Source organism: Austrofundulus limnaeus, unplaced genomic scaffold (assembly GCF_001266775.1).
Source record: "Austrofundulus limnaeus strain Quisiro unplaced genomic scaffold, Austrofundulus_limnaeus-1.0 Scaffold738, whole genome shotgun sequence".
Taxonomy (NCBI): Eukaryota; Metazoa; Chordata; class Actinopteri; order Cyprinodontiformes; family Rivulidae; genus Austrofundulus; species Austrofundulus limnaeus.
This window is the reverse complement of record NW_013953140.1, coordinates 38948-50457: the sequence shown is the minus strand read 5'-3', so window position 1 is coordinate 50457 and position 11510 is coordinate 38948. Positions and strand designations below refer to the sequence as shown.

At 37.0% G+C, this 11510-nt stretch overlaps 1 protein-coding gene across 1 annotated transcript in view; it reads right to left on the bottom strand.

Annotated features, from left to right (window-relative positions):
• Positions 1-11510, bottom strand: part of LOC106532258 (interleukin-21 receptor) — a 22301-nt gene that overhangs the window by 3308 nt on the left and 7483 nt on the right. The window contains exons 2-9 of the mRNA XM_014028280.1: positions 9125-9330; positions 8763-8853; positions 7158-7266; positions 4814-4992; positions 3882-4012; positions 3623-3794; positions 3440-3524; positions 1766-1859 (exon numbers count right to left, since the gene is read on the bottom strand). Coding sequence (XP_013883734.1) covers positions 1766-1859; positions 3440-3524; positions 3623-3794; positions 3882-4012; positions 4814-4992; positions 7158-7266; positions 8763-8817 — 825 coding nt within the window. The 5' untranslated portion in view covers positions 8818-8853; positions 9125-9330. The remainder of the gene's footprint in view (positions 1-1765; positions 1860-3439; positions 3525-3622; positions 3795-3881; positions 4013-4813; positions 4993-7157; positions 7267-8762; positions 8854-9124; positions 9331-11510) is intronic.

Sequence of the window (11510 nt, the reverse complement as noted above, 5' to 3'; positions counted from 1 at the left end):
GTATGTATGTATGTATGTATGTATGGATGGATGGATGGATGGATGGATGGATGGATGGATGGATGGATGGATGGATGGATGGATGGATGGATGGATGAATGGTCTGTTACTTGCTCGTCTGATGCCTGCACCTTCTACAAACCAAGCATGCATTTAAAGCAGTACCATGTGTCTGCAGCTCGAGGTGACCAGATAAGGATGAAGTCCTGACACCAGTCCAACCACATCCTGGAGCTGACGCTCATCGGAGCAGCTCAGTCTTTAAAACGAGACACACACGAACAGTCTGCACCACATGTGAGACATGCAGGCAAACTTACTGACTTCTGCAGCTTCTGAATGAAACTTCCTTCAGGCATAAAGCCACATAAACAATAAGAATAATAATTTATTTGCACTTCTTGATGATGTCATCTAATCTGTTGCACTGGCATTAAACTGAACCTGGACCTTCCTTCACAACACTGAACAAAATATAAACAGATGAGGTAAATAATGAAGCGTTAGGAAATCTTTACAGTCTGTCAGATTTATGAATGAGTTTTAAAAAAGAGAACTTTTAAACTGTTTTATATTTGGATTGGATCAGCACGACTATTTGAGGTTGTTAAAAGTGTTTTATCAACTTAAAATTAATTCACAATTTTAAAGTTGGATATTTAAGCCATGCTTGGATTTCCTTAGTTCATACTTGTTTTAAATAAAAAGCTCATGATCATATTTGCAAACTAGAAAAGACTGCACTGCAAACTGAACAAAACCATGATTTCCACTTATAAAAACGTAGATCATTTACTTTGTTCAGAAATTCTGATAATTTATTTTGATGTATTTTACACAGATTTCTACATTTTTTAAAAATATTTCTTATGACAATATTTTTTAGCTTTAATTCTAAAGTGTTTTTGTATTTTTATCAGAAAAAGAACTACATAAACTTCCTCTCTGGGAGCTTTCTCTGCTTGTGAATATCTGCTCTGCTGCAGCGGCGCCCTCTGCTGGACAGTAAGTGCAACTCTCTAATGAGATGCAGTTAGAATCATAGATATCATATAAAGCTCTTTATTATATATAGTATCATATACAGTACTCTACTCTTTATGTCTGTGGTTACAATAGTGACAAAAACATTTATTATTTTACATTTTGCTTTAAGGTTTTATAGGATAAGATTAAAACAAAAAAGATATCTATAACAAGTGGCAGTGGATGAAAATATGTTTTTGATCTAGATAAATATTCCATTAAGTTAATAAAATTATTTTAAATTTTTTTACTGGTTTTGTAATATTCTGAATCTGGGTTTAAATTTGTTTTTGATTAAAGGTGGAGAGAGAGACATCTCTGAGGGTAAAAATAGCACACCTGAATAAAAGTTCATTTACATTAGGGGAAAAACCGAGGTGATGGAAGACGAAGATAAACGTGAAACATTAGTGAAAGAAAAAAAAACCCACAGCTTTATCAGTTTGCTTCCCCGTCAGGTAAAAACTGCTTGTTTTTACTGTGACACAAATCAAAGAGCTGAAACAGCTTTGGGGGTATTTTCCACAGGGGCAGAACAGGTCTGACTTTTAGAAACAACTATCTGCCCACAGCTTGTCAGACAGCGTCACTGAGCCCCTGCTCACTGACTCACATCACAGTCCCTTCAGTTCAAAGCCAAGGGAAAGTCCCGCACCAGCAGGCTCCAGATGTGATGTAAACAGAGCAACACCTGCTGGGCAGCTTTGGAAACTACAAACAGAGTTTTGCTTTCTCTCACCTTAAAGTTTCCTTCGTGGTTGAGGTAGAGAGGCTTGAAATATTCACTGGGCCTGGGGATGTACGTAATCATCCGGAGTTTTTTCTGCCAGCACCTGAAGAAAATGAAACGAATTATTTTGTTTCCTGGTTTCAGCAGCACGGCTGCACAGCTTTGATTCTACGAGTCAAAGTCAGTGACCTCACACTCAACCTTTAACAACAGAACAAACGAGTGCATTTTAAAGAATGGAACTAAAAAATCTTTACTGTTTAAAAACAATTCCCGTATTTATTCGTGTGTAATACGATCTCATGTATAATACGACCCCACCCCCTTTGAGCTTAAAAAGCAAAAAAATTTAATCCTCAAACTACCTCCAATTTCATACAGACTTCAAGATTTTTCAGCCTTTGCAGTCTTTATACATATCAGTAAAATGATCATTGGACTGTTCATTTTATTTTAACAACATATGTACTAAAATGTATTTTGACAACAAATATATATCAGCTGTAGCAGCATCATATGAATTCTGGCATTTTACACATAGTCCACCAGGAGGCGCCAACACAAAAGACTGAGACTTCACATGAGATTTGGACCATCTTGTGGGGGAAAAGCAAATTACTTCCTACTCGTGAGCGCCCCCTCTGGTGGGGAAACTTTTTTCAGGGATACAAACTTTTTCAGAACACCGGTAGACGGCAGCCATTACAGACGAACATGTGTTTGTTGTTGTTCGAGGAGCAGCTCGGTCACACGCTAATGTCATTAGTTTGTTATCATTACTGAGCTGCAGGAGTACTTTTTCCCTTTTTTCACATCATGTCGCCTGCTGGATCTGTTAATATCTCGCTCTGAAGCACGGAGGAGTGTCAGAGGTGAGCTCGTTTCAACTGCTTTTTACAACACGGTCTCATTTCCAGACTCAGGCATTTTGCTGATATTTCAGTTAAAATACATAAGTTAAAATATTTATCTGAGTATAATACAACCCCCCAACATTATGGATGATTTTATGGATCAAATTTTACGTATTATACTTGAATAAATACGGTATTTAAAAATTAACGTAACTCAACTAGAATAGTAGAGAACCAATCAGTCATTAAGCTGGAAGGAAAGAATAAAAAATAAAAGATCTACCTAGCTTTAAGTTTTATTTGAAAGCCTAAAAAGTCCATATTTGTCCTCCACTTTAAAAAGAACAGAGCAACAGCTTGACTCTACTTTCACTGCCAGGACATAACAAACAACATGTGAATCTGCAAAGCTGTGAAAGAAGCTGCTGAGATCTGAGATGTGATAAGTGCCTTTCTCATGCGACGTGTTGCATCATCGACAGAACCGACGAGCATCCTCTGAGCTCAACTAGAGCGCCTGTTCTCATGTCTCTGATGCTCTGCAAGACATTTAAGTGCAAAATCCCGCAGCGCGTAGAGCGCTGTGGTTTCTCTGCATGTGGGAGGTGATGCCAGGAAAGGGCTGAGTGATGCAGCAGAGGCACCGCGCCGCCGCTTTACTGGAACTCACGCTGACCTTCCACCTCTCCTGAACAGGTTTCAAGCTGCACAGTTGGTGAAAGCTCGATTATAGATTTGAGACTAGAAATAAATAAATCATGTCACGACCAAACTCGTAAGAAACTCTGGAGGAGCTGAAAGATTAAAACCACCATTTGAAAGCACTCACGGTTTTTGTAAGTATCCCAGCACCAAGAGGACGAGGAGGACGCCAATGATGGGCATGGAGATACACAACCACAGAAAATTCATTTCTAGGAACAAGAACAAAAAACAAAACAAGAAATGAGTAGAAGTGAAGTACATCGATGACTCTGAGGCTTCAGACAGTTATTTTTAAATAACGTCTCACCTTCAGTACCAGCAGTCCTAAACTCAGCAGCAGAACTCCATTCACTCCATGGACCCAGAAGGAAAACAGCCTGAAGTTTGGCCTGAACGTCCACCACGTAAACCACATCTTCCCGCAGCTGTTTGGGGTTGATCTCAATGTTGTTCTCATTCGTAGAAAAATTCAGCTGATTCTGTTTGGAAGCAACAGAAAACATCTGAACATCTGGGTTCTGCAGGAACGCTTCACTAATAATAAAAAAGCTCAGAGTCCGTTTTACCTTGAAGTCTGCGGCAGTTCTTACGCGGACCCTGTATTTCAGGGGGTAGCTGCTGTCGTTGCTGCTCCAGGTGATGTTGAGGGACTCAGCAGTCTTCGTCACTCTCACTCCAAAAGGAGGTTCAGGTTTCACTGAGGAGACAAACAACAGAGAGGTGAAGATGTGCTCACCCAGGCCTCTCCTGCAGGTCTATAAACTCCATAAATCCTCCTGGATAGGAAGCAAAGCATCTTCAACTTCAGAATAAAAGTCCGTTTCACCTTTTTTAAAGCAGGTGATGGAAGTGTTCTGACAGTTTTTGTCTTTTATTTTTAGATTTTCATGTTAAGTCAGAGTTGTGAATAACTAAGTACAAATACTTTGTTACTGTACTTAAATAGAAGTTTTGGTTATCTGTACTTTACTTGAGCAATTATTTTTCAGCATACTTTTTACTTTTACTCATTACATTTTTACACAATTATCTGTACTTTCTACTCACTGCATTTTTTAAAAAGGTAAGAAGTAGAAAGTCGTTACTCCTAATTTATTCCAAGTTGTTATTACTTAAAAATACTATCCTGATAAATTGTGTCTCCTGGATAGAGTGAATTTAATTGTGGTTAGATGATAAGTACAAATGGCTTGTACACAACCCATCACAGCTGCACAATGTACATTTTGTGTCAGAAATTTACTTTTGATACTTAAGTACAAAAAATATCAGATACTTTAAGACTTTTACTCAAGAAATATTCTTAGAGAAAACTAACTTTTACCAAAGTATTTTTATGATGAGATACTTGTACTTTTACTCAAGTATCACTTTCAGGTACTTTATACAACACTGTGTTAAATTAACTGTAAAAATGCATCGGTTCGTATCCTGGCACCTCTTTATTGTGATCTTTTTATATCTACGTTGATAAATGTGAAAGAGCTGTTGAACCTACCCACATCAGCCAGGGCCCATGTGAACGGCCCGGCGGGCTCTGCAGACCTCTGGTTCTGACTGAGCGCAGAACATTGTGTTCCCACGGTGGTGACGTCAAACAGGTCCTCCTGGAAGATGATGCACCAGGAGCGAGGAGGCTCCAGCACACAGCTGCCGCTGACGTCTGTGTCTTCGTTACTTCAACACAAAAACCCAGCTCAGAACAGTGTTTTTACAGCATTAATAATGTTGGCTGGATTAAAATATAATCCCAGTCATACTCCTATATGTTGTTTTCTCTCTGAAACATTTTTCTTCTAACTTTCAGACATTATTATCAAAACTAATTTTGCAGCCTCAATTCTTTAAACCAAATACAGAATTTACATCTTTTAAAGGAACTGAGAACAAGCTAACAATAATAAATACATTTTAATGTTTTAACCCCTTAAAAGTTGCCTCTGAAATTTATTTTTAAGCCTTTAATTTTTAAATTTTTTTTGTAAGGCTGTTAAAGAAAAGGTAAGAGCCGGAGGAAGTGGTCTGACACCCTAGTTTTCAAAATAAAAGCCATATATAGTGCCTGGAAACGCTTAAAGGCAGAAACCAAAAAGTTTTTGCCCACCGGTGGAATAAATACTGTTAAGAACCCTCAAGTTATCAGAATAAGCCTGCTGAAGAGAAATTCTTTAAAGATAGAAACCCATTCTCACTAAACAAAATGAAGTTAATTTTTTGGTGTTTGTAAAAAGTACATATAATGAAATATTAGCCTGAATCATTCAACTGGAGGTTTTTTTTTTTATCTTAGACAACATTTTATTCTGGATTAAACTGGATTATTATTCCAAGATTTTTGGAGGGAGTTTTATTTTAATTTAGGATCTGAAAATAAATCATACAATGCCTAAATGAGCAGGTTCTACATAACCAGCTGAAGCAAACACTAAAAAAAATGAAGAAATGAAGTTAGAAACTGTTTGGTCCTGATGAGAGGCAGCAGAGGCTCCAGAACTTTTCAGCTTCCAAAATAAAAGAGGAAAAATCTTAAAACCCAACTACTGCAGACGTAAATCATCTCTAAAAACAACAACCGCTGAACCAATTGATCCGTTTATGACGTCTGTTTGTAATCTTGCAACAATCGTGAAAACGTGTGGTTAGAAATCTGTTTTTCAAATCGAATTATGGGTTTTGAAGAAACCATGACCCCAACTTAATGTCTGATGACTCACACTGCGGGGTCCTGACTCTGACTCTCAGAGCAGCTAATTTATAACAAATGTTCACAACTTAATCATTTAACGTCTGGGCGGTTCGCTCAGATGTTTTCCACAGCTGCCGTTCGATGGATGAAGCTGGAGGAGCGTCTGCACATGGCACGCAGCGAGCACAAAGCTTTTTGCTGTGTTGGAGCTAATGTCTCAGAAATGGTGTGATTGCAGCGCAGCTCGTTAAAGCTGTGGAGGTTCAAACATCTCAGCTCTTCATCTTATTACTGAACCGAGTGGAAAAGCTCTGCATGAAGTTTGAAACAAAAACTGTTTAAATAAATAAATTAAATCAAAATCAAATCAAATCAACTGAATATTGATATTTTCACACCAGCACGGCCGTGGCTTTTTTCTCCTTGTTTTCTATAACAACTTTACATAAATATTTTCCTTCCTGTTTTAGATTAAAATGTTAATTAAATAAAAAAAACACTGTAAATGAGTTTAAATGATCACATTTCCTTTAGAGACAAATTGCTTGAGAAAAAACTGAAATAACCCTGATCATTGAGACAAGTTAAAGCAGGGCTATTAAACTAACCCCCGTTCATTCATCTCTTAAGTCCAAACCCCTGGTTTTCTTCTATTATTATGAGTTATTTTTTTAGTTAGACATAAATGTTTGGCATCTATAGAAACCTACAGAATCTTGGCTACAAGTTGGTAAAAACAATTTCTATGAATATCTAAGACAGTTAAAACTACAAGCATTTGAAGATAAAACTATGAAAGTGGAAAAAAGTTGGTTTATAAAGTTGGCAAGTCAGAGATGTCAAAATATTTGTGTTAAACAGGAGGCAGAATGTGTTGTTTTTGTTTCTGAAATTGTTTAATTATCACAACATTTATTCCATAGGGTTTTGTATGTTGTATCCATGATTAAATGCAGCAAAATAAACCATTTCAAAGGTAACAGATCTTTGTAATACTTGATTTATTTACATAATGACTTTAATTGCTGGATGTTTGGCCTCTGTGCCGTTGGTCTGCAGTAACTGTTGCCCCTGGAGCGATTTAGTTGAAAAGCCCTGAGCTAAAGGGTAAAAGAAACAGTTTTACACACAAAAACAGTGACAAGACAAGTTTTACCTGCAGGTGACATGAAGAGTGACAGGAAGCGCTGGCATGGAGCCAGAGCAGGAGCAGTTTAGTGAGTTTATGTAGTTCGTAGAGCAGGTGACATTGCACATACATGCAGCTGCAACAGAGAAAAACAAGGTCACCTGCAAAAGTTGCAACTTCTTCATGGAGGTGTTACTTCCTATTGACTGTCGACACAATGTAGAATAAAAACAATAAAACTGCAGGCCCAGTTCAGAAAGAAATATAACTTTTTTGTGTAAAAGGTAAATAAAACCAGATGAATCAAAGGAAACATATCAAACGTTAAAATGAGGAAATTGTAATCTTTTAATAGTTATTTAAAATGTGTTGGCAGCAATACATTTTTGAAAAGTTGGCAACAAAGTAAATAAACGAGAAGCATTTAACTGGGTTTGACAGCAGCTGAAGAAGAGGATATAGTTTAAATCAAGTGTTCATTAAGAGTCTATTAAAGGTAAAGATGGACCGGACTTCTGTGAGAAACTGTCTTAAAACTGTGCAACAATTTCAGAATAATGTTCCTCAGGAAAAAAATAATATGAAGACATTCAACCTGCCATCTTCTGCAGTTCATAATCTGATCAACAGATCAGAAGAATCTGTGCAAATTTGAAATCCATATTAGATGTTTGTGATCTTCGGGGCCCTCAGGGGCCACAGCAATAAAACCAGATCTGGTTCTGAACCAGGAACCAGGCGCAGCTGTCTTATCTGAACTAAAGATCATTTAAAATCGAGGCATAATAGAGATGTGTTCTGTGATCAGACAAATCTGAACCTGAAACCACACCTCGCCAGCAGCACACAGTTTAAAGCCTTCCTCTCTGTTGGTATAGGGGTGCATTGGTGCCTTGGGAACGGGCAGCTTAAAGACGCCATTAAGGCAGAGAAGTATTTTCAGGTTTTAGAACAATTTTATGTTCAGATCCAGGAGCAGAATCCTCCAGCAGAGGAGAATAAATCTTCATAACTGTTATTGCGTTATATAATATAAACAGTGCTTTATCATTAAACAACTCCTTATGTAGTWCCGCAATAGATTTAGCTATTTTTGTTCTAAAGTAATTTATGAGGTTTCCAGGTCAGGTTTTCATCAATAATAACATCCTAAAACTTTACTTCACTAACTTTACAGATCTCCACACCATCAGCTTTAAATGAAACATCGGCCATTCTTTTTCTGTTACTGAATATCATATAGTTTGTTTTGTCCAAATTTAGTGATAATTTGTTAAACTTAAACCAAGTTAGCATTTTTACAAATTCTGTTTGAATCATCCTGAACATCTGTTCTAAATCTTTGCCCAAACAAAAAAAAAATGTGGTATCATCTGCAAACAAGACACATTTAAACAACCCTGACACATTAACCAGATCATCTACATATAAGAGAAACAACTTTGGTCCAAGCACAGAACCCTGTGGAACTCCACATGTAATATCACCAAATTTAGATCTTAGTTCATTTGAACAAACTGTTTCCTGTTTGTCAGATAACTTTCACATCATTTAGTTGTGCTTTTATTTAGATTTTACAGAACATCTTAAACTTAAAGCTCGTGACATTTTGAACAGATGAAAGCAGCTTACCGTCCCGAACACACAGAGTGAGAGCCCACAGTAAGAAGACAGGCTTGAGAGCCATGGGGACTCCCTGTCAGGCACCGGGGAAAACCAGACGCTGAAACAAAAAAATAATCACATTTATGATTCGTGTTGTAAGAAAATAAAATATATTTAAAATAAAGATCTTGTTTTTTGGAGCTAAAGTAATTTATTAAAAATAAGGCTGCGACTTTTTACTCAAAAAGTCGTTAACATCATCACAAAAAATACAGAATGACACAAAGTGAAACCTTCAAAATGTTGTAAACAGATAAAAACAAATGTTAAACCAGCCAACATTTAAGACATTGTGTTTTTTTTTATAATTAATGAAGCAGAAATCCTACCTGTGTTCTTAGTGCCTGATGCACAGTGTGAAGAAGTGACGCCAGCGACTGAGGCGGTGGATGAAGGCAGAGTAGAAGAAGTGCAGGCGGCGTGTGAAACGTCACCGTCGGTTCAGTGACTCAGGATGTGGCTTCAGAGCAGTGAGTGTAATGTGGTACCATCTCACCACATCCACCTCTCTGGTATGAATATACAGCTAATCAAGCTATAAAAAAAGTCAACAGGAAACTGAAATTGTTTTGAGTTAAATATGTTCAGTCATTGTGTTTGGTTCACCTACTTTTACTAAACGGAAGAAAAATAATTCATCTTTTGGCAGCAGGAAGTTTGGGAGATAAATGCACGCTCATAGGTCACCAACTAACCTGATGTTTTTATTCCTGGGAGGAAACTGGGGAGAACATGTTTTAACCCAAAATCCTGGGAATAATCCAACAAGTTTATCAAACCTAATCTAGAAACCTCCCTGCTCTGTTAGTTCAGCAGAGACTTCTTTGATTGGAGTTAAAGTCTATAAAAGTGTTGGAAATCTGATGTTATCCCAGGGATTACTTTTGCTATGGTTGTGTTCTTATGTTTATTGTTTTTCTTTGTTTTATGAGGTTTCCTGTTACAAAAATCTGATATTTTAATGTTTTCTGAACAAGTCGTTGTTGAAAATGAGAACTTGTTCTCAGTCGACTCAGCTTGTTAAATAAAAATGACATAAATAAAAAAAAACTTTCTGAAACAGACACGTTGTACCTTCACCTCTAGCAGTGAGGAATAATAATCATGCTTTATAAAGCATTAAATGCAACAAAGCCCTTTATAACAGAAATGTTTAACACCTGTCCTGACATCACACACTTTTTTTGTCACATTTGAAAAAGACCCTGATCTGCCACCTACTACAATCATTTATTGGGGTTTTTCAGTCATTTCCAGCAGAGCGTCTGAGGCAGGATGAGTCACAGTCCTGCTGCTGTTCAGACGTTTTTATTTCTCACATTCACTGACAGTCTTTTAAACTGGTCCATTTATTATGTATTTCACAAATAATGCTGTTTATCTCAAGAGGTAATAATTTGTTAAAAACAGCAAATTTTGAGTTTTGTAAGAGGTGGGCTTCTGTTGGATTCAAATGACTTTGTAGGTGGGAGCTTAACCTGCTTTTCTTAAATGTCACGGTATCACAATCAGTCAAAGTGAAATGTCAGTCTCTCACACTGAATTACAAACAACATATCTGCTTTTCTTATCGTTCTTTAATGTGTAACTCAGACTGAGGCAACATTTGCACTGAATTAAATCCTCCAACGTATCGAAGATAAACCTTCTCAGAAAGGATTTCAAACCAAAACATTTAAAAACTAATAAGATCTGAGCCAGGAGATCCTAAGACAATCCTCAGAGCCACATCATGAACTGACCCATTTTATTCTGAACAAACTGTGAAATCTGAGGCCATCCAGAGCACCGGTTTGAATGAGATAAGAATCTGTGCAGACATCGATTTCACTCTAATGTAGGCCAAGAAGAAAAGCCGGATATTAGTTTTATGCTATTTTGGTTCTCTGCGTTGGTGTCAGGCGGCAGAGTTACTGTGAATTAAGATTTACCGTCACAGAAACTGCTGCACAAGCACTTTTTTGTCTGGCTTCACTGGACGTTTTTCTTGTTTGTTTACAGCCAGATGTTGGAAAACATCTGAACTGTGTGGGACGAAGGGACAAAGACTCATGAGGTCATCGGTTCAACAAAAACAAAGCCTGAAATTAGATCAGATTATGTTCAAGTTCCTGTTGTTTAGTTCACCTGTTAGCAAAATATCTTGTGCAGAAACAGGACCCGTGGTGTAGGCAGTGTAGGCAAACACTAAGAGCGCCGTCCAACAAGGGGGCGCCACAAAAAGTTTATAACTTTTTCTCAGCTTATAGTTCGTTCAGTTTGTAGAATAATCTCTGGTTCCTCAGGTTTATGAACTTGTTCTGTGTTTCTCAGCTGTATGAGGTTACATGATGCAGAGGATATTTCAAAATAAAAGTATCACCAGTATGATGCAGTCAAGACTAACTACTGCTGTTCAGTGTGGAAACAGAAAACAAAATAAGGATAATGAAAGTTTCATTTCTGAGCTCAGATAAAGTTCAGGTTAAAGTCAGGTTTTCAGTTTTCTATTTTCATAAAATAATGATTTTATTTGTTTAATTGTTCCCAAGAATATAATAAGATATCTGGGTGTTCACCTACAGGTGCTGGTCATAAAATTAGAATATCATGAAAAAGTATATTTATTTCAGTAATTCCATTTAAAAAGTGAAACTTGTATATTATATTCATGCATTACATACAAACTCATATATTTCAAATGTTTATTTCGTTTAATTTTGATGATTACAAATG